This window comes from Cheilinus undulatus, linkage group 10 (genome assembly GCF_018320785.1).
Source record: "Cheilinus undulatus linkage group 10, ASM1832078v1, whole genome shotgun sequence".
Taxonomy (NCBI): domain Eukaryota; kingdom Metazoa; phylum Chordata; class Actinopteri; order Labriformes; family Labridae; genus Cheilinus; species Cheilinus undulatus.
This window is the reverse complement of record NC_054874.1, coordinates 47,745,897-47,768,062: the sequence shown is the minus strand read 5'-3', so window position 1 is coordinate 47,768,062 and position 22,166 is coordinate 47,745,897. Positions and strand designations below refer to the sequence as shown.

The following is a 22,166-nucleotide window of genomic DNA, read 5'->3' as shown; positions in this document are numbered from 1 at the left end:
ACACCATGCCTGAGCACGTTTGACCTTCAGAGACCAGTCCATCTAGTCTCCATGGTCTGAGCACGGATAGAAGACGAGGGCTTCAGGCATGTGCACAATCACAGATTGAACATGGACAGCATGTCACCCCTTTAAACAAAGACAGAGTGTCAGTGCTGGGAGGAGACCTGGAGAGAGGGGGCCATGGTCCTGGAGCAGGCCTGGAGGATGGCCATCAGGAGACCAGAGCGGTGCGGGAACAAGGATGTTATAAACCCCTTTACTTCAAACAGAAAAAACAATGTGGACGGGCACACTGAACTAAACTATTGGGAAACTAATGTTAGACTTCAGAGCTCGTCATCCTGACGATGAGGACAAACATCAGGATGACAGAAAATAAACTGAGTCTACCGTAATGGGAGAGAATAACTGAAAGAGAGTAACCCTCTAACAGAGGTTCATTCTCTGGGATTATCAGGGGCCATTCTCTGGGATTATCAGGGGCCATCCTCTGGGATTACCAGGGGCCATCCTCTGGGATTATCAGGGGCCAGTCTCTGGGATTACCAGGGGCCATCCTCTGGGATTATCAGGGGCCAGTCTCTGGGATTACAAGGGGCCATTCTCTGGGATTACCAGGGGCCATTCTCTGGGATTATCAGGGGCCAGTCTCTGGGATTATCAGGGCCCATTCTCTGGGATTATCAGGGGCCATTCTCTGGGATTATCAGGGGCCAGTCTCTGGGATTACAAGGGGCCATTCTCTGGGATTATCAGGGGCCATTCTCTGGGATTATCAGGGCCCATTCTCTGGGTTCATCAGGGGCCATTCTCTGAGATTATCAGGGGCCAGTCTCTGGGATTACCAGGGGCCATTCTCTGGGATTATCAGGGCCCATTCTCTGGGTTCATCAGGGGCCATTCTCTGGGTATATCAGGGGCCATTCTCTGGGATTATCAGGGGCCCATTCTTTGGGTTCATCAGGGGCCATTCTCTGGGATTATCAGGGGCCCATTCTCTGGGTTCATCAGGGGCCCATTCTCTGGGTTCATCAGGGGCCATTCTCTTTGTTAATCAGGGGCCCATTCTTTGGGTTCATCAGGGGCCATTCTCTGGGATTATCAGGGGCCCATTCTTTGGGTTCATCAGGGATCTATTCTCTGACTTCATCAGAGATCTATTCTCTGGGTTCATCAGGGGCCCATTCTCTGGGTTCATCAGGGGCCCATTCTCTGGGTTCATCAGGGGCCCGCACAGATCTTTGGTCCGGGCTGAGTGAGACACCATCACTCACTAGCCTCATTTATGACAGTTGTATTGTTTTTCCTTATTTGCCCCTCCCCCTCCATGGTGCATGCCTCCTCCCCTCGCCCTGAACAGCAGCCAATCAGCTTCCTCCTTGAGTGTGTGCAGCAGTTGTCAGATCTGGATCAGTCACAATAGAATCAGATTCAAACTTTGTGTTCTCATTAGGAGTCTGCAGGTGCACGCTGCTGTTAATCCCGCTCAATTAAGGCACAGCCCCACGCACAACCACAATACAGGAGACGGGCGGGGGCGCGCAGCACGGGCGAGGGACAAGAGGAGAGAGAGAGTGTAGACTTTTTGATTGGACCTCAGAGTCCATTTTCAATAATCAGACATTCATATACTAATAATAATAATAATAATTTTTTGTCACTATTATTATTATTATATACGCACATACTCTATGTACATATATAAATATATGTATATGTTATTATGTATGAATATATTTGTATATATGTATACATATATATGTCTAATAATATATATATGAATACATAATTTATATGCATATATACAAAAACTTTATATATGTATATTTTTGTTTACATGTATATACAATACTACCTATGTTTGTGTGTGTGTATACAACATAAACATCTCTGATAATGAAATAAAACATCTCTGATGATTAAATATAACATCTCTGATGATGAAATATGACATCGCTGATAATGAAATATAACATTTCTGATGATTAAATAAAACATTTCTGATGATTAAATAAAACATTTCTGATGATTAAATATAACATCTATGATGATGGAATATAACATCTCTGATGATGAAATATAACATCGCTGATAATGAAATATAACATTTCTGATGATTAAATATAACATCGCTGATAATGAAATATAACATTTCTGATGATTAAATAAAACATTTCTGATGATGGAATATAACAGCTCTGATGATGGAATATAACATCTCTGATGATGAAATATAACATCGCAGATAATGAAATATAACATTTCTGATGATGAAATAAAACATTTCTGATGATGGAATATAACATCTCTGATGATGGAATATAACATTTCTGATGATTAAATAAAATATTTCTGATGATTAAATATAACATCTCTGATGATGGAATATAACATCGCAGATAATGAAATATAACATTTCTGATGATTAAATAAAACATTTCTGATGATGGAATATAACATCTCTGATGATGGAATATAACATCTCTGATGATGAAATATAACATCGCAGATAATAATAAAAAATATTTCTGATGATTAAATAAAACATTTCTGATGATTAAATATAACATCTCTGATGATGGAATATAACATCTCTGATGATGGAATATAACATCTCTGATGATGAAATATAACATCTCTGATGATGAAATATAACATGGCTGATAATGAAATATAACATTTCTGATGATTAAATAAAACATTTCTGATGATGGAATATAACATCTCTGATGATGGAATATAACATCTCTGATGATGAAATATAACATCGCAGATAATAATAAAAAATATTTCTGATGATTAAATAAAACATTTCTGATGATTAAATAAAACATTTCTGATGATTAAATAAAACATTTCTGATGATGGAATATAACAGCTCTGATGATGGAATATAACATCTCTGATGATGAAATATAACATCGCAGATAATGAAATATAACATTTCTGATGATGAAATAAAGCATTTCTGATGATTAAATATAACATCTCTGATGATGGAATATAACATTTCTGATGATTAAATAAAATATTTCTGATGATTAAATATAACATCTCTGATGATGGAATATAACATCGCAGATAATGAAATATAACATTTCTGATGATTAAATAAAACATTTCTGATGATGGAATATAACATCTCTGATGATGGAATATAACATCTCTGATGATGAAATATAACATCGCAGATAATAATAAAAAATATTTCTGATGATTAAATAAAACATTTCTGATGATGGAATATAACATCTCTGATGATGGAATATAACATCTCTGATGATGAAATATAACATCGCAGATAATGAAATATAACATCTCTGATGATGAAATATAACATCGCAGATAATGAAATATAACATTTCTGATGATTAAATAAAACATTTCTGATGATGGAATATAACATCTCTGATGATGGAATACAACATCTCTGATGATGAAATATAACATCTCTGATGATTAAATATAACATCTCTGATGATGAAATGTAACATGTCTAATGATGAAATATAACATCGCAGATAATAATAAAAAATATTTCTGATGATTAAATAAAACATTTCTGATGATGGAATATAACATCTCTGATGATGGAATATAACATCTCTGATGATGAAATATAACATCGCAGATAATGAAATATAACATTTCTGATGATGAAATAAAACATCTCTGATGATGAAATATAACATCGCAGATAATGAAATATAACATTTCTGATGATTAAATAAAACATTTCTGATGATGGAATATAACATCTCTGATGATGGAATATAACATCTCTGATGATGGAATATAACATCTCTGATGATGAAATATAACATCTCTGATGATGAAATATAACATCGCAGATAATGAAATATAACATTTCTGATGATTAAATAAAACATCTCTGATGATGAAATATAACATCTCTGATGATTAAATATAACATCTCTGATGATGAAATGTAACATCTCTAATGATGAAATATAACATCTCTAATGATGAAGTATAACATCTCTGATGATTAAATATAACGTCTCTGATGATGAAATTTAACATCTCTGATGATGGAATATAACATCTCTGATGATGAAATATAACATCTCTGATGATGAAATATAACATCGCAGATAATGAAATATAACATTTCTGATGATTAAATAAAACATCTCTGATGATGAAATATAACATCTCTGATGATTAAATATAACATCTCTGATGATGAAATGTAACATCTCTAATGATGAAATATAACATCTCTAATGATGAAGTATAACATCTCTGATGATTAAATATAACGTCTCTGATGATGAAATTTAACATCTCTGATGATGGAATATAACATTTCTGATGATTAAATAAAACATCTCTGATGATGGAATATAACATTTCTGATGATTAAATAAAACATCTCTGATGATAAGCAGACTGTTTGATCTCAGTGACAGAGAATGTATGAGTTTCTATTCTTTGCTTTAGGTCATCAATAAAGGCAGTCAGTTATAAATCACTGTTTGATTGTTCTCTGGGGCAATGGTTTTCCAACTTTTTTGCCCGAGGCACCAAAAATCAAGCTGACATCTCAAGGCACACCATATTAATGTCCTTGTAAAACAGCCTCTTTAGCATGTGTAGCAGGTAGCAACATGTCCCAGTCCCACCTACATGCAATGTGAGCAAGTGCCAGCTACATCAGATTGATTACTGAGTTTCCTTTAGAAGCATCCTGACACTCTGCAAGTGATGCACTGCAGCTCCCCAGGTTTATCCCCAGTCACCCTGTTCCTATTTTCTCTCTGTCGCTCCTGTTAAGATGAACAAGTAACAAGGGAAGAGGTTGCACAAAGGATGACAAGGCACCAGGAGTGTCCCACCAGAGGATATTCTTAATTTTCTTCCACTTTTCTCACTCCTGAAACTTGTTAACTTGTTTTACAGAGAGGAGTGTGTTGCATGGATATTCTCCATACCCATTTATGAATCTTTATGGTCTGACTTGTGCTAACATGGAGATAAAACTATGTGGCTCACAGCTGTTAGAGACACATACCTCTGATTTTTTAAGTAAAAGCATGAGATGTTATATTTTTATATGTAAATTTACATTTGCATATTTAACAGATAACAGATGGACAGTGAGCATGCAATGCTGTATGATGCAATGCAACACGTAACGCTTGCATGCAGTAAGGACATTGGTTATAGTCTCTTTAGTTGTTGCATAGTTGTAGTACGAATGTGAAGTCAGATGAATTTTCAAGGCACACCATCTGAGAACCCCTGCTCTAGGGCCATCATGATATCAGATGATTTATTCAGACATAAATCAGTAAAGATTAATCCAGAGTAAGTCCATGGTGGCAGCAGTAGGAGTCCTGTTCAGGGTAATTGTTTGTAATAGAGGTTAAATGTTAGAGCTCAGTGTTTGAGGGTTTTTACAGCTGAATAAATGTTTAAATGGTTATCTTTAGGGATGGATTCACGATCTAAAGGAGAGGATAAACTGATGATATTAACTCTGGGGTTCCTCAGGAAACACTGTTGGTCCCTTCGTGGTTTAATAGTCACAAAGTGTTGGGCTATGACTCTACATCAGAGGTTTAATGATGGTTAATCATTAAAAAGGTGATTCTGGTTCTTAGACCGTTCTCTTTCTTCTTCAGGTGAATGTTGGAGAACTCTTCAGTAGAGTTTGGTCCAAACTCTGTAAATCTGTTTCCTTTTTAAATATCATCCTTTATAAATCAGTCATCGATCACTCCCTATCTTTATCTGTTATTTATGTCTTTTCTTCTTTCTGGCCCTCTGGATGTTTCCTCATATGTCCCAGCAGTGAGCCTCAGTGCTGTTAGAGACCCAACCGTTATCTTATTCATATTAATCTGAGATTATTAATCCCCATAAAGCCGTGTTCATACAGACAGTTTCAGTAATCCCCCAGATTAAAGACATCATCACAGCAGCTTTATAGAAACGTTAAACTTTATTCTGCTGAGATTATTAATCCCCATAAAGCCGTGTTCATACAGACAGTTTCAGTAATCCCCCAGATTAAAGACATCATCACAGCAGCTTTATAGAAACGTTAAACTTTATTCTGTAGAAAACTGCTTCAAGTAAATAGAATAAAATCTCTTTATGTACAAATACAGCTTAAGAACAGACGAGTCAAATAAATAAAAATAAACTGGGGAGGGGGAGGGGGAGGGGGATACATAATGGATGAGGGCCGCTCCATTCAGTCTTTGTCGCAGCGAGAAACTCGATTTGCACGCTCGCTTTTCTGCTGCAGCTCAACAAATTGTAAAATTGACTTTTCACCTCAGACAAAGACGGGACTGTGACCTGCAGAGAGGGCGGGGGGAAGTGCAACGGTTCCAGGAGAAATACAAAATAAAATACCAAATAAAATAGAGCTACAAAATCAAACAGCTTAAATTATTCTGAGTTCAGGGTGACGTAAGGCAAACTGTGATTCTTAGTCCATCAGGATACGGGACGCTCCGTCTCTGTCCATCCGTCCCAACATTTCTGTGTCTGTCAGTCCTCTCCTTTAGGGGCCCTTGTCTCTCATTTAGGGCCCCTGGCTCTCCTGTAGGGGCCCCTGTCTGTCCTTTAGGGGCCCAGGCTCTCCATTAGGGCCCCTTTCTCAGTAGATGCCGGGGACGAAGCTGCGGAAGCTGAAGATGGCGTCGTGCTGCAGGTAGCCGTAGTCCTCGCCATTGGACGGGCTCCCCGGGCTGGAGGCGCAGTACGACGGCGAGGAGGAGGACGAGGAGCCACTGGAGCTCCAGGAGCTGGGGGGGCTCAGCGGGGGGTCGCACAGTGGGGGGTTGGCGTTGGGGTTGGTGGTCAGGTCGGCGATGCGGATGGTCTCGGACAGCGCCCAGATGTAGTTGTGGGCGAAGCGCAGCGTCTCGATCTTGGTCAGTTTGGTCTCGTCGGGGAACGCCGGCAGCACGCGGCGCAGCGCGTCCAGCGCGTCGTTCAGGTTGTGCATGCGGTTCCGCTCGCGGTCATTGGCCTTCATGCGGCGGTTCTTCTTCACCACCTGCACCGTGGCATCACTGCGGCGGCCGCGGCGACGCTTCTTCTGCACGTGCTCCGGCTGCGGCGAGAGGGAGGAGCTTCGGGACTCCTCGTCATCGGTGTGAGGGAAGAAGTCGCAGCTGTTGCTGTCGATGTCAGAGAAAACGGACTCCATCTTTGTTTTTACCTGCAGAGAGAGAGAGGAGGCGTGAGTCTGAGGCTGACCAATCAGAGGACAGAATCTCTAAGGTGGTTAAAGTCAAGTGAGAGTTTAAAGAGGAAAAAAAGATTTTAAAAAATAATCCTCTAAAATTGATTTGAAAAACAAAAAATTCAAAATAAATCTAATTTTATTTTATGTCATAAATTAAATTAAATTAAATTAAATTAAATTAAATTAAATTAAATTAAATTAAATTAATTTAAATTAAATCATGGCTGGCTTTTCCTCTAACAGACCAGAGGCTCACAGTCTGAAGGAATTTAACAAATAAAGTTCTGGTTTTCTGAGTTCAGCTTTAACTGAAGGTTAAATTTGATCTAAAAGCGGTTTAAACTTTAAAAATGATGATTTAGAAATAATAAAATCTATTCTAGAGTTATTGTTCATTTCTGGAGGTAAACGGAGGGTTTTCATGCATAGAGAAGATTTAGCCAAAGTCTGAGTCTGCGCAGACTGCTGCAGGTGTTGGCTCTTACCTGTCAGAGTGAAAAAGTCCTAAACTCGGGTTATCTCGGTGTTTCCGTGCTGCACGCGCCTCTCTCCGTGTCTCTCCGTGTGTTCGTGTCTCGTGCAGCGCCGTGGGTCTGGCACACGCTCGGCCTCAGCCCCCTTATATACCGACCCGGGACAAAGCCTCCATCACCCCCCTCCTCACGTGCGGCAGGTCCGCCCCGTGCCGCGCATGCTCATTAACATAAAGACGCCTGCGGTGTTTGACTGAAGCGTGCCGGTAATCACGGCCAGCCAATCACAGCCCGAGGCCGGCCACGCGAACGACACGCACGGACCCCCCCACCACGGACCCCTTCACGGCCCGGAGAGAAAAACCAAAAACATAAAAAAGAAGAAGAGGAGGAGGAGGAAGATGAGGACCCCCCCAAGACCCCCACCGGGCGGAGACACGCTCCGGAGATTCAGCCATCCTCCTTCATCCCTCCATCCTCCATTCATCCATTCACCCTCCTTTATCCCTCCTTTATCCTCCTCCTCATCCATCCTCCTCTCTAACAGGAGAAACTCATCCCTCACTCACACAAAGAACCGAGAACGGAGCATTAACGGACATGAGGAGAAGGAGAGACAGGAGCAGAGGAGACAGAAATAACCCTAGCCCATAAATGTTTGACTTTTTATTCTTTTATTATTTGAAGGTTGAAAAACACACCAGAGGATCAAACAGTCAGTCTGATTCCTCTCAGCTCACCTGGAATCCCAGGTATTCAGAACCCTGACCATCAGTGGCTTTAGACCCAGCCAGCACTTTAACCCATTACTGCCACTGTTGCCCATTTTTGGCTCTTCCTTTGTGCCATTTTTAACCTTTTCTGCATCTTTTGCTACTTTTTTGCTCATTCTTGCCACCTCTAACCCATTCTTACCAGCATTTCACATTATTTTGCCACTTTTAACTCAGTTTTGGCAGATCTTCGTCCATCTTTTCTGTTATTTTGGCACTTTTTTTGTCCAACTTTTTAAACTATTTTTGCCTCTTTCAGTCCTTCTACACTGAAGCAGTCTCAGATGTTTGTCCTCATCGCGGCTCCGCTCTGAAGTCTAACATTATTTTCCTTCTATTTTGCCATACACATAAACTTTAAAAAGGGGATTCTGTAGCTCAGTGGGTCTAAACTGGTGGCTCAGGACCCAAAAGTGGGTCGCAAAGCTCTTTCAAGTGGGTCGCGCAATGTGTGCCAGGGGAAAAACCCATCTAAGAGTCTTTTGTATGGAAGCCCTGAGGGCACAAACATTCATGTATTCTATGGGTCAGAGGTTCTAAACTGGTCCAGCCTCAGGATCAACCAGTCTGTCTACTACAGACCGCGACCCACGTTTCCAAAAAACTTTCACAAACACGTTTAGTCCAGTGTTAATTTCATTGACTAAAACTATGAGTAGAAAATGTTTGTTGACAGCCTTTTTTCCATGACAAAAACTAACAAAAATAGATCTGTGATGAATAAAACGGACAAAAAGTAAGTTTAGTTTTTGTCAAGATGACTAAAACTAGACTAAAATGTAGTGTAATTTTCGTCAGATATTCAAAATCTGTGATATTTCTCCACTGTGGGTAAATTTGTCAAAAAACAATGCATCTGCATCTATTCTGCCTCTCAGCTGTAGAAAGCAGGGACCCAGGTTTGGCAGAGTGTAGAGAACACACTACCATGATTTGGTACCAGATTTAGGCAAGAAAATAAATGCTTGGACTAAAAGTAAAGACTAAAATGTGAGGACTCTTTATGGAATAAATCTAGACTAAAATGTTTTTGAGTTTTCGTCGACTAAAACTAGACTAAAACTAAAAAGGATAGAAATGACTGAAATGGGACTAAAACCAACACGCCTTTTAATTCAAGACTTAAACTGTAATAAAAATAGCTGCCAACATTAAGACTTGGTTTCATCAGCTGAATATGTTGTAGTTTGGAGCACGATTGGACCAAAACACCTAATTTAAAAAGAAAAGGGACAAAACTGACCAATTTTTTTCCCCCTTCCCCATCATCATGTGTCAATTTTTGCCAATTTTACAGAGAACTTGTGAAATAGATTCATTATCATTTATTGAAAGAAGAGGAGAAGTTGAAATATTGATCAAACTTTAAATTTACCCAGTTTCACAGTAAAACAGGGTAAAATATTCGATGCATGTCCAGTAAGGACTTCTGGACTTCTGCCACCATTTTTCTTTTCAGACACCTAGTTGCGACCAAGGTCATAATAGTTTTTGATTTTCATTAGTTTCTGTTTTTATTTCGTTTTCACTTTCTGTGTTTGATTTCAGTTTAATTTTTATAAGTTCTAGTTTTAGTTTTTTATGGATAGATGTCGGGGCTGAGTGAGCGTCAAACATTTTTAAAAACTTATTCAAACAGGCTTCTCTTCACTTAGTATTGTATTTACTTAATGATGATGTTTGAAAATAACTTCAGACATAAAACTACCACTGTGTGAAGTCTTAACCAATCAGATCAGGCAGTTTTACTCTCCCCAGACTTGGGTCAGTGCCAGTCAATCTGGTCGTGTCAAAGACTAAAACTAAGAATATTTTGTCTCCATTTTTATTTTATTTTAGTTAGTTTTGTAAGCGCACTATACACTTTTAGTTTGCTTTCGTTTTTTTGGTAAAGCTAAGTTTTTATTTAGTTTCAGTTAACTAAAATGATTTTTGAATTTTACTTTTAGTTATTTAGTCCGTTTTAGTTAACTATAATAACCTTGGTTGCGACCCACTAAAAACTGCTCCGGGACCCACCTTTAGGTCCCGACCCACCAGTTGAGAACCACTGCTGTCTCAAGATTTCAAGTTTATTTATCTCCTTTTCTTTTCACAGCAAGCATCTTTTTTGGAGATATTGGTGAAATTCTTTATGTAATTTATAATTTTCCAAACCGTCTTGGGAAAATGGGGTAAAATTAAACATATGCATGCATTTACTTCTGTAATTTTTCAAATATTTTGGTCATGATTTTGCCTAGGGGTTGGTGGTGTGTGCTGATGTCCAACCAGTTGAGAACCACGGCTGTAGATCGTCCGACAGAATAAATAAAATTCAGTTTTGTTTTTTCAATCAGAGCGGTTAAAATTCAGGTTAAAATAAAATAAAATAATATTACCCCAGAATACCTTTATAGTAGGCCATGATTTTCCTCCATGCCCTCCCCCCTCTTCTCCTGACAGAGCTGATGGATATTGATCATCAGTTATTGATAGATGGAGAGTAGCAGCGCTGAATCAGAGGACATCTAAAATGTTTCTGTTGTTTTAAAGTTCAGTTTAGTCTAAATCCTCTTATGTCAAACTTTAGGTGAAATCCAGAGTTAAAGGGTTAAAGCAGATGTAGACACTGTGAGTGACCCCGCTCCCTCTCTCTCCCCCGTCTGCCTTTTTGTTCGTCTTTCAGCGTTAAAGCGTGCAGCGAGCACACAGCCTCGTTTTCTTCAAGTGTTTTTTAAAGACATCTTTATGAGACAGCCATACCATTTTCCATTAATTATTCCATTTATTGGCTCTGAGCTGAGCAGAGACCTGCAGAGTCTTTCTGCAGGAGGGGGGGTGTGGGGGTCATTTATAAATAATTACACAATGTTTAGAGTCTTCAGGCATGTATAATATATCAAAGCCATTAGAGGGGGAATTGTCCCATTGTGGCCGTCCAGCCTGCACTTCTTTTCACTCCTCTCCTGGTTTGTCCCCGGTCCAGATCCAGCTCCTCGGGCCCTTTGTGCTGCTTTCTTTCTGCCTCAGCCACTCTATTGGCATCATTCTTATTCAAATGCAGCTCAGCAGGAACAAAACCAAACCCAGGCTGCACACAAATCATCTCTGCCCCGGCTGCAGGGCCGGCACAAGCCTGCGTGAGGCCCCCCAACAGGCCAGCGGGGCCCTGCCTGATCCTGCTGCACAAACACAGAGAGGAGGATTTAAGATCCACGGCGAGGTACAAGTCTGACGGCCGGTCTGCAGGGTTCACAATTCTGAGAGAAAATCACATAAAAAGAAAGATTTCCGTCTTTATCGTCAACATGGATGTGAGAACAATTCTCCTCATGTTCAATTTGACTTCAGCTCACTTCATTCAGTTTGGATCTGTAGTTCCACACTTAAAAATCTCAGAATGATCAGGATAGAAAGACAGAGAAAAGCGCAAGGAAGGACGAGAATGTGTTCTTTACAGGATTAGTGAATGTTTTACCAGAATTCAACATGAAAAAATAAAGGAAACTAAGGCTGCTAGCACTGAGGGGCCCCTGCACCCTGGCACATGTCGGGGTGTGGAATAAGTGAGTGTAACCCGTGCTGTGTGCTGCAGCAGAGCACAGAGAGCATGTTGATCCTCCTAGGACTGTTATTGGTCGTGTAAATAAGAAAAAAAACAGGAAATGATATGTTAGAGAAACTTCTGCTTTCTTGCAGTAGGTGGCGCATTATCAAAAACATGTAAAACACATTTGAATATGTAGGGGGGCAGACCCTGATCATACATGTGAGATTTGATGCAAATCAGAAGTTATATTTAAGAGTTAGGGTGACTTCTTGTGAAATGGCGAGGCAATGATTTGCTTGCCAAAAAGAAATGGTCCAATTATATAACTTCCTGTTCCTTTAGGGGTGCAACATCAAAATGATCAAATTAATCTTTGCATATGTAAAGAAGCAGACATTGATCCAACATGGGAAATTTGAAGGCAAGCAGATGTTTGATATGACAGTTGCACAAACTTCCTGTCAAAATGGCGAGCTATTGAAATGCTCGCCATCCTCAGTGAGACATAGTCCAATAAAATATATCTGTGCTGTAGCCAATTATTGAGGCCTTTCTTTCAAAATCACAGCTCTATAGGCTAAGCACAATAAGAGAAATGAAGATATGACACATTTGTGTCACTTCCTGTTGCCAGTAGGGGGCGTTATGATGAGATGTTTATATGTGAGTGTGTTCAGTGTGATACCGTTGTCCTCTAAGAAAGAGCAGAAGATGACAGAATACTGTTTACAAAAGTTATAATAGGTCTAAGTCATTGGAACCATCAAAACACCTCATTTTGAAATTGAGATGAAGCTGGTGGACTTCCTGTTTGGATTTGGGCATGGGTCCAAGAGGCTTTTTGTAGATCTTATGATGACACATATGCAGACCAAAAATCATAGGCCCAGACTGAATGGTGTGCAGGGGCTGAATATTTAAAGCGGAAATTTGAAAAAAGACAAAAAAAAAAAAAAAAAAAAAAAAAGAAGGAACATCCAATTACCAGAAGGGGGCGCTGTGATAAAGTAATGATATTAATGTATGAATGTATTCAGGATCAATGTGTGATCCTCCCTGTAAAGTTTGGTGATTATTTACATCAGCACTAATAAGTTATAAGGCATTATTGGTTCATTTTCACTGCAAAAAATGTCAAAAAGTCGTTTAAGTTTAGGCCCCAGTCAGGGGCCAACTTTAGATCTTCAGGTTGTCCAGTATGAGCAAAACAATCCTGGAGACAATCAGATAAAGTCCCTTAGAGTAGTAGGTTAAAATATGAAACTTGTGAATCTCCCAAAAATACCAAATTTTGGCATTTAGCTGATTGTAGTGCAATTCCTGTACATTTTAGAGGATGGCTCCAAGAGACTTTTTTTTTTCATCTAATCCTGATACATATGTGTTCCGATTTTCATGCACGTAGCTCTTACCCAGTCCCTTATCTCACGTTTGAGGCCCCTACTTGAAGGACCTGCACGATTCCACCAGAATACCCAGATTTCCTTTAGGGGCCGATTTTCTGTGAAGTTTGGCGAGGTTTTGAGCATGAAGCCCCCAAATTATCAACTCTTTGGACAGAAAAATGATGCATCCAGATAGAAGGGAGTTCTGGCTGACCTAGGGTTGGTAAATACAAGGTTAGACAGAAAGGAAGGAACACTTGAAGGAAGGATAGACTGGGACTCCAGTTGTTTCTGGATTTCTGCCTCCTCCAGGTGGCGCTAACCTGCCCTGAAGGGCTCTAAACCCTCTCAGCCCCCTCAGAGCCTGTCAGTGTGAAGTGTGGGAGGAGAAGCCGTTGACATGCAGGGAAACAGTAGAAGAAGAAGTTGGAGGCCGGTTGGTGTTTTATGGCCTCTGTTACTTCAAAGTGACTGAACAGCTTGTGTCTGAACGTAAACTCTTTACTGCTGCCATCCTATTGGCTGAGAGCTGACGGGCATGTGGGTGGCACGCTGTACATTTACACGTTACGGCCAAAGTGTGTCTGAGTAGTTTAATGACTGTAGGACAACTGATCACTGCTGTTTACATCACTGCAAAGTTGATTCTATTTATCGTTTAGTTTGACCTTTATTATGTCTCTATTCTGATTGGACAATGGAGGGTGTCAGGGACAGAGTCAGGGACAGACAGAGACGGTCATGTTCAATGTCCATTGTTGTCAACTTTACTAAAAGTGTTCGAAACTGGTGAGGATTGAGGGAATCAACGACTATTTGGGAAAATGGAGATACAAAGGCCCCGACATCCCCAGCTTCACAAGCTTCTGTTTTAGAGTGTTTATGTTTTAATATTTCATTTCTCTTATTTCCTTTATGTTTAAATAATGTAGTTGATCTTTATTTTAGCTGTATTTTTCTAATCTTTAATAAAGTGCTGGTCTAGGCTAACACAACAACCCGAGTCTGGCTCAGTCTGAACACTGCGTGTGCAGCTCCATGAAGAGAAGAAATGAAAAAAAAAAAAAAAAAAAAACACAACAATGAAAGAAAGAGACGCAGAAAAAAAGCAGAGTGAGAGGTCTGTCCGGGGTGAAGCTCTGACAGGATTAAGTCTCAGCGACACGAGATGTGATTGAATTTCAATGAAGTGAGACACGTGAGAAAATGAAGCACACAAACAATCTGAGCACAAAAAGAGGAGAAGAAGAAGCTGGAGGACTCTCCAGGAGGAGGAGGAGGAGGACACAAAAACAAGAGATGGAGCTGAAGAAGGAAAGTCTGAATGACAACAATTTAATCCTGTAAAACACAATCCAGCAACACAACACGACGGTGGCCTGTAAGGGACAATACATGACACCACTGTAAAATGTTGATAAAACTTTTAGTGTTGTAATGAAGACAAAAACACATAAACACAGTGACAGCAGGTCTGACCTTGTAGTCAGACTTCTCCACGGTCTTTAGTGTTTCGTGCCGTCTGGTGTGCACAGAGATCTTTCCAAAGTGTTGTTGTCTGAATATGGAACTATTTAAAAACAAAAATGATAAATAAAGCAGGATGTTGTGATGTTAACAAGACCTAAGATAGTCCCAACGTTCTATCACATACACACACATAACAGCCCTACAACTCCACCTCAGTTCCCCCTACAGTCTTCATCTAGGCTTTAAGAAATAAAATATTTATTCAGATATTTATGCTGTAGTCACTTTTTTCTATGTTTGACAGGTTTTTAATAATTACTGTTAATGTTTGATGATGATTTTTGGCTCTCAGACTTTTACCATTTGTGTCTATGTGACAGAATGTTGGGACTATGTTAGTGAGATCAAAGCAAATGTTCATCCTAGCCTGACCATCCTCTACCTGTTTCCTATTGGTTGGTCCATCCTCTACCTGTTTCTTATTGGCTCATCTATCCTCTACCTGAGGTGACAGAAACTTAAAAACAGTTAAAAAAAAAAAAAAAGAAGAAGAAGAAGAAGAAGAAGAAGAAGAAGAAGAAACCAAAACAGCAAGAATAACAGTAATACGTTCCATCTGTTAGATTAGACTAAAACATGTCAGGTTACAGGAGTGGAGAGGACTTAAAGGTGTTTAAACTGATTTCATCTGTAATTTCTACTTTAATTAATAATTAATTAGTCTTCAAAGCAGTGGTCATCAACTGGTGGCCCGAGGGCCACATTAGGCCCCCCAGAGCTTCCCATCTGGCCCCCAGAAGACTATCAAGAGGAAAAATGGTTTTGGAACGGCTGTGTTTTTTTTTCTTTAAATCCCTGTGGTACTAAACCGACCCTAAAACTGTGAAGACTGACAGTTTTATCAGGAGTGACTAAATGTTAGAAAGGTTTTACAGACAACTGTCTTCCATTATCAGCCAATAATCAACCAGAAGAATGAGCCACCGCTCTAAAAGCTCTGATAAGTTTAGACCTTAGATCCATGGACACCGTGTAGATGGGGTCAGAGTGTTTTACAGTCAACAGATGTGGATTCTCAATGAGAAAATAAAGAAACAAGCAGTTTCTCAATCACTAGTAAAAGATAGGAAAACAAAACCTGTAAAAATCTACCAGTGACTCCTCACATTAAGCAGAGAAGATCTTTGTTTTCTGTTTCTCCTTCAAAAACAAATTCATCAATTAAAACTATTTGTTTTTCCTTACATTGTTGTTTTTGTTTTGTTTTTTGCTTTACTCAAAAAATATAGATCAAAGAATGGAACACTACTGATGTAACATTCTTTTTTCACATCACCTGCACATGTTTGAAAAGAATGTTACATTACCAATGTTCTGTTCTTTTATCTTCCTTTTTTTGATCAGTTCATTCTTAATTGTATTGTTTTTTTGTGTTCTGATCAGAAAAGGAAGATCAAAGAACAGAACATTGGTGATGTAACATTCTTTTCGAATGTCTGCACACGTTAGAAGAAGAATGTAACATCACCCCAATGGTCAGGGGACTAAAGTATAATCGGTTTGTCTGTCCAAACTAATAAACAAAAAACGAAAAATGGCGCCCTTTTTCCCCCTTTTTTCGTTTTCAACCAAAAACAAATAAAAAGGTTTTTTTCTTTCTGAACAAAAAACCAAAATACATTAAAAAAAAGAAGAATATTGTGTGGCCACAAGGCCAAAGAAGAGAACACTGGTGATGTAACATTCTTTTTTTTCCTATATGTCTGACACGCTGCAGGTGTAAAGCAAGAATGTTACATCTGCAATGTTCTGTTCTTTGATCTTTCCTTTCTGTGATCAGAAAACAAAAACAGTAAGATGAAAGACAAACCATTTTTCATTTTTTAAAAATGAATATTATAAAATCAAAAAAGAGAAACTGAAAAAGTTTGGTTTTTAGTTTTCAGTTTTTGTTCCCTGTGAAACCTGAACTGCCCCAGAGCCCAAACTGTGTCTTTATTTCCTTGTAATTGGAAAACATTTTGTTTCTTGATTTTGGATTTCTACTTAGAAAGTAAAATTTTGTTGACCATAAACGACACAGACCCCTTTAACTCTTTCATATCGAACAGGGAATCTAAAAACTGAAAACAAAAAACTGCTCATTTTTCATCGTATTGATTTTTGCTTTGATAAAAAATAAAGATCAATGAATGAAACACTGGTGATGTAGCATTCTTTCTTTCACAACACCTGCAGTAGGTCACACCAAAAGGAAAAAGAATGTTACGTCGATCTTTGATCTTCTATTTGGACCAGAACCCAGTATAATAAGAGCTGTTTGAAAGGTCCAAGGGCAGGTTTTTTCATGTTTTCTTTTCTTATTTTGAAACAGTTTGTTTCTTCATTTTGGATTCATCATTTCAAATTAAAACTCCTCGGCTGTAAAATAAACCGGCCCCCAAAGGCAGGTTTAACTGTTTGAATGGAAACTTTGAAGACAAATCTGAGCCCAGAATCATTAAGTCATGATCTCAAAATGCTAGAAAATGCTCTTGAGTTTTGCAACAATTATGACTCCATAGCTTATATTTTCCAATCTTGATGCAGATATATCTGTGACAGAAACAAAGGACTGAGGAGGTTTGGGCCATTCATGTAAGGTCGACTCACTGACGGGTAAAGGTCTGAGTTGTTCTTAGAGATGTCAGTGAGAACCAATCAGCAGCGAGCGCCATACAGAAGCTAACTGTTGTGTTCCTAAGGGATTTATTAATAACCTCAGACTGTAGTTTGAGATCCTGACTCGTGGTCCACCCTCCATGATGCCTCGTTGTCTTTCAGGTGCTGTGTGCTCAGATCGTGGCGTTGCCGTGGCGACCGGCGGCGGTGGCAGATGAACCCTGGTCTACACGGTGTCTTTGTGGTCCTAATGTTGGGTAAACTGGAGGTAAATTATCACTCTGAGCAAACACACGCAGACAAGTGAAAGGGAAGCTGCTGCTCCCAGAATGCATCAACAGATTGATGGAGGGGTGGGGGGGCACATGGCCAGGGAGACGGCGGCATTCAGGACGCTGATGGACGGTGAAGTTCCTTCAGATTAAAACCTTCCTGAACAACAAGATGACTGTGAGGAGACGGGAAGAGATTCATAAGAAGAGACAGACGAGACAAAGAGGACGAGATGGAGCTGCTCCGTCTGTGGACACGGGGGGCGGGGGGGCACTCAGCACACCACCAATGATCGGAGTCTAGATCCACAGAACTCTAAATCCACCACGGTCCCGCAGATCCTTCATTTCTAACCTCCATCTGACTTTAAGTTTCACATTTACTAACACCACCATGGCTGTGTTTGTTGTGCTTCCTCTTTCTGTCAGCTTATTTCCTGACTGGCTATTGTTCAGTTCCATGGAACTGTCCTGCTCTTGCCTACTCAGCTGTTGTTGGTGTGCCTCCAGACGTTTACCATATATGTTTGTATGTGATAGAATGTTGTGACTATCTTTGTGAGATCAAAACAGATGTCTTCCAACGAACAGAACAGCAACAACGGGCAGAGCTGACGTGATTGGTCAATCCTCTCTGGTCCATCCTTTGCTATTTTCCAGGAGACACCAAGAGTCCCAACATTCTATCACATACACACTCATTGTAAAAGACAGAGAACAAAGGCAGGTTAGAATGCAATGTTTAAAGAAAAATCCGAGCACAAAATCAAGATTACAAAGTTGTCTGACTCCATACCACATACTATGTCCACAGGGGGCACCAAAATCAACAAAAAACTGAGAGCTCATCACAGGAATAAGGAGAGGAGGAGGAGCAGTAAAAGTTCTCTCAGTCTAATGAAGCTGTTGTCTGGTTGGGGGGGGTGGAGGGGTCTGGACGTGATTTGTCATACAATCTGAATCTTTAGGAGGCTGCAGCTCAGAGACCTCCTCTCCATATGTCTGCTTCGTTTGCATCTGAAAGCTCTGCATGAGTGTTGGGGGGTCTGCCTCTGTCTGCATCATCAGCTTTGAAAGGTTGGTGTGTTAAAGGAAAGCTATGTTTGTCCACAGGACATTTAAATATAACTCTCATTTAACCTTCAGATTCACTGTTCTCCTTCACTTCTGTGACAGATAGAAAACAAACACAGCTCTCTGATACTGTTGTTTATAACAGCCACAGCCCGCAGTGAATCATGGGATATTTGGGACCATAAAGGATGACCTGGATGGATCTTTCATCTGTCACATTTAGGTGAACATATCAGAAGAAGAAACTGCACAGTCTTCGACCCTTAGCTGTTCCAAAACCGAAAGGGATGCATGTATAAAACTATTAGTTTATCAGTATCAACAAATATGGACATTAGAGACAGGCTTTTAAGAAATATATCAGCTGACAAACAGCCATGTTTGTGTTTATCTTTGTTTATCCTCAAAATCAAACCCTAAAGTTGGGCTAACGGGGAGAAATGGTTTCACAGTGATGACAATGATGATAATGGGCAGGAAGAGGAAACATGGTGAACATGGTTAAAAGTACTTTGGTACTCTGCAAATCAAACTCTAGCTTTAGTAACTCTGCAAATCAAACTCTGGCTTTAGTAACTCTACAAATCAAACTCTGGCTTTAGTGACTCTGCAGCTCAAACTCTGGCTTCAGTAACTCTACAAATCAAACTCTAGCTTTAGTAACTCTGCAAATCAAACTCTGGCTTTAGTAACTCTGCAAATCAAACTCTGGCTTCAGTAACTCTGCAGCTCAAACTCTGGCTTGAGTAACTCTACAAATCAAGCTCTGGCTTTAGTAACTCTATAAATAATACTCTGGCTTAAGTAACTCTGTATATCAAACTCTGGCTTTAGTAACTCTGCAAATCAAACTCTGGCTTTAGTAACTCTACAAATCAATCTCTGGCTTTAGTTACTCTGCAAATCAAACTCTGGCTTTAGTTACTCTTTAAATTAAACTCTGGCTTCAGTTACTCTACAAATCAAACTCTGACTTTAGTAACTATTCATATCAAACTCTGGCTTTAGTTACCCTTAAAATCAAACTCTGGCTTTAGTAACTCTGCAAATCAAACTCTGGCTTTAGTTACCCTTAAAATCAAACTCTGGCTTTAGTAACTCTGCAAATCAAACTCTGGCTTTAGAAACTCTGCAGCTCAAACTCTGGCTTGAGTAACTCTACAAATCAAGCTCTGGCTTTAGTTACTCTATAAATCATATTCTGGCTTTAGTTACTCTGTAAATCAAACTCTGGCTTTAGTAACTCTACAAATCAATCTCTGGCTTTAGTAACTCTGCAAATCAAACTCTGGCTTTAGTAACTCTGCAAATCAAACTCTGGCTTAAGTTACTCTACAAATCAAACTCTGACTTTAGTAACTATTCATATCAAACTCTGGCTTTAGTTACTCTTTAAATCAAACTCTGGCTTAAGATACCCTTAAAATTAAACTCTGACTTTAGTTACTCTACAAGTCAAGCTCTGGCTTAAGTTACTCTTTATATCAAACTCTGGCTTTAGTTAGTCTTTAAATCAAGCTCTGGCTTGAGTAACTCTAGAAAACAAACTCTGGCTTTAGTAACTCTACAAATCAAACTCTGACTTTAATTACTCTACAAATCAACCTCCAGCTTTAGTTAGTCTTAAAATCAAACTCTGGCTTTAATAACTACAAATCAAACTCTGGCTTTAGTAACTATTCATATCAAACTCTGGCTTTAGTTACTCTTTAAATCAAACTCTGGCTTAAGATACCCTTAAAATTAAACTCTGACTTTAGTTACTCTACAAGTCAAGCTCTGGCTTAAGTTACTCTTTATATCAAACTCTGGCTTTAGTTACTCTACAAATCAAGCTCTGGCTTTAGTTACTCTAGAAAACAAACTCTGGCTTTAGTAACTCTACAAATCAAACTCTGGCTTTAGTAACTATTCATATCAAACTCTGGCTTTAGTTACTCTTTAAATCAAACTCTGGCTTAAGATACCCTTAAAATTAAACTCTGACTTTAGTTACTCTACAAGTCAAGCTCTGGCTTAAGTTACTCTTTATATCAAACTCTGGCTTTAGTTACTCTACAAATCAAGCTCTGGCTTTAGTTACTCTAGAAAACAAACTCTGGCTTTAGTAACTCTACAAATCAAACTCTGACTTTAATTACTCTACAAATCAACCTCCAGCTTTAGTTAGTCTTAAAATCAAACTCTGGCTTTAATAACTACAAATCAAACTCTGGCTTTAGTAACTCTGCAAATCAACCTCTGGCTTTAGTTATTCTGCAAGTCAAACTCTGGCTTTAGTTAGTCTTTAAATCAAGCTCTGGCTTAAGTTACCCTTTATATCAAACTCAGCCTTTAGTTACTCTTTAAGTCAAACTCTGGCTTTAGTTACTCTACAAATCAAACTCTGGCTTAAGTTACTCTTTAAATCAAACTCTGGCTTTAGTTACTCGACAAATCAAACTCTGGCTTAAGTTACTCTTTAAATCAAACTCTGGCTTTAGTTACTCTACAAATCAAACTCTGGCTTAAGTTACTCTTTAAATCAAACTCTGGCTTTAGTTACTCTACAAATCAAACTCTGGCTTAAGTTACTCTTTAAATCAAACTCTGGCTTTAGTTACTCGACAAATCAAACCCTTGCTTAAGTTACTCTTTAAATCAAACTCTGGCTTTAGTTACTCTACAAATCAAACTCTGGCTTAAGTTACTCTTTAAGTCAAACTCTGGCTTTAGTTACTCTACAAATCAAACTCTGGCTTAAGTTACTCTTTAAATCAAACTCTGGCTTTAGTTACTCGACAAATCAAACTCTGGCTTAAGTTACTCTTTAAATCAAATTCTGGCTGTAGTTGTTCTGACCAGGAACAAATGAATCGTCCCAATGCTTTGAGAGATGTTGATCCTCCTGATGACAGACATGTTTCTGGGCAGTCATCAGATTCAGGAGGTGATGAAGACTACATTTGTCTCACACTGACAGTTTTCTTAAAGAGTACAAAATAAATGAATCAGCTGTTTTTGATTGCCTCAGTGATCGAACAGTTAAAACCAGGCATTCCACAAAGACCTTAAAAAGGAATGTTTCTACAGATCTGTGTGGTCAACATTTAGTAGAGAGGAGATGAGGGTTTCTATGGTCACAACAAAGACCCGAGTCACTGCTTCTACTGAGGAGGAGGAGGAGGTGATGGAGGTGATGATGCTGCAGATGGAGGTGAGGGGGCGGACCCTGACACTGACACTGAGGTCATGACCTGATGACTCTCTGCAGACATCTGTAGCTGCTACACATTCCCTGAGACCCCCATCAACC

The 22,166-nt window shown here is 39.3% G+C and overlaps 1 protein-coding gene across 1 annotated transcript; it reads right to left on the bottom strand.

Annotated features, from left to right (window-relative positions):
• Window positions 1–6,471: 6,471 nt before the first annotated feature.
• On the bottom strand, window positions 6,472–7,192 carry neurog1 (neurogenin 1). The gene has a single exon (XM_041798219.1). The coding sequence runs from the start codon at window positions 7,190–7,192 to the stop codon at window positions 6,638–6,640; it is 555 nt and encodes a 184-aa protein (XP_041654153.1). The 3' UTR covers window positions 6,472–6,637.
• Between the last annotated feature and the right edge of the window lie 14,974 nt (window positions 7,193–22,166).

Bases quoted from the DNA above. Each gene is read 5' to 3' on its own strand.
- neurog1 (XM_041798219.1), bottom strand. From the start codon at position 7,192: ATGGAGTCCGTTTTCTCTGACATCGACAGCAACAGCTGCGACTTCTTC.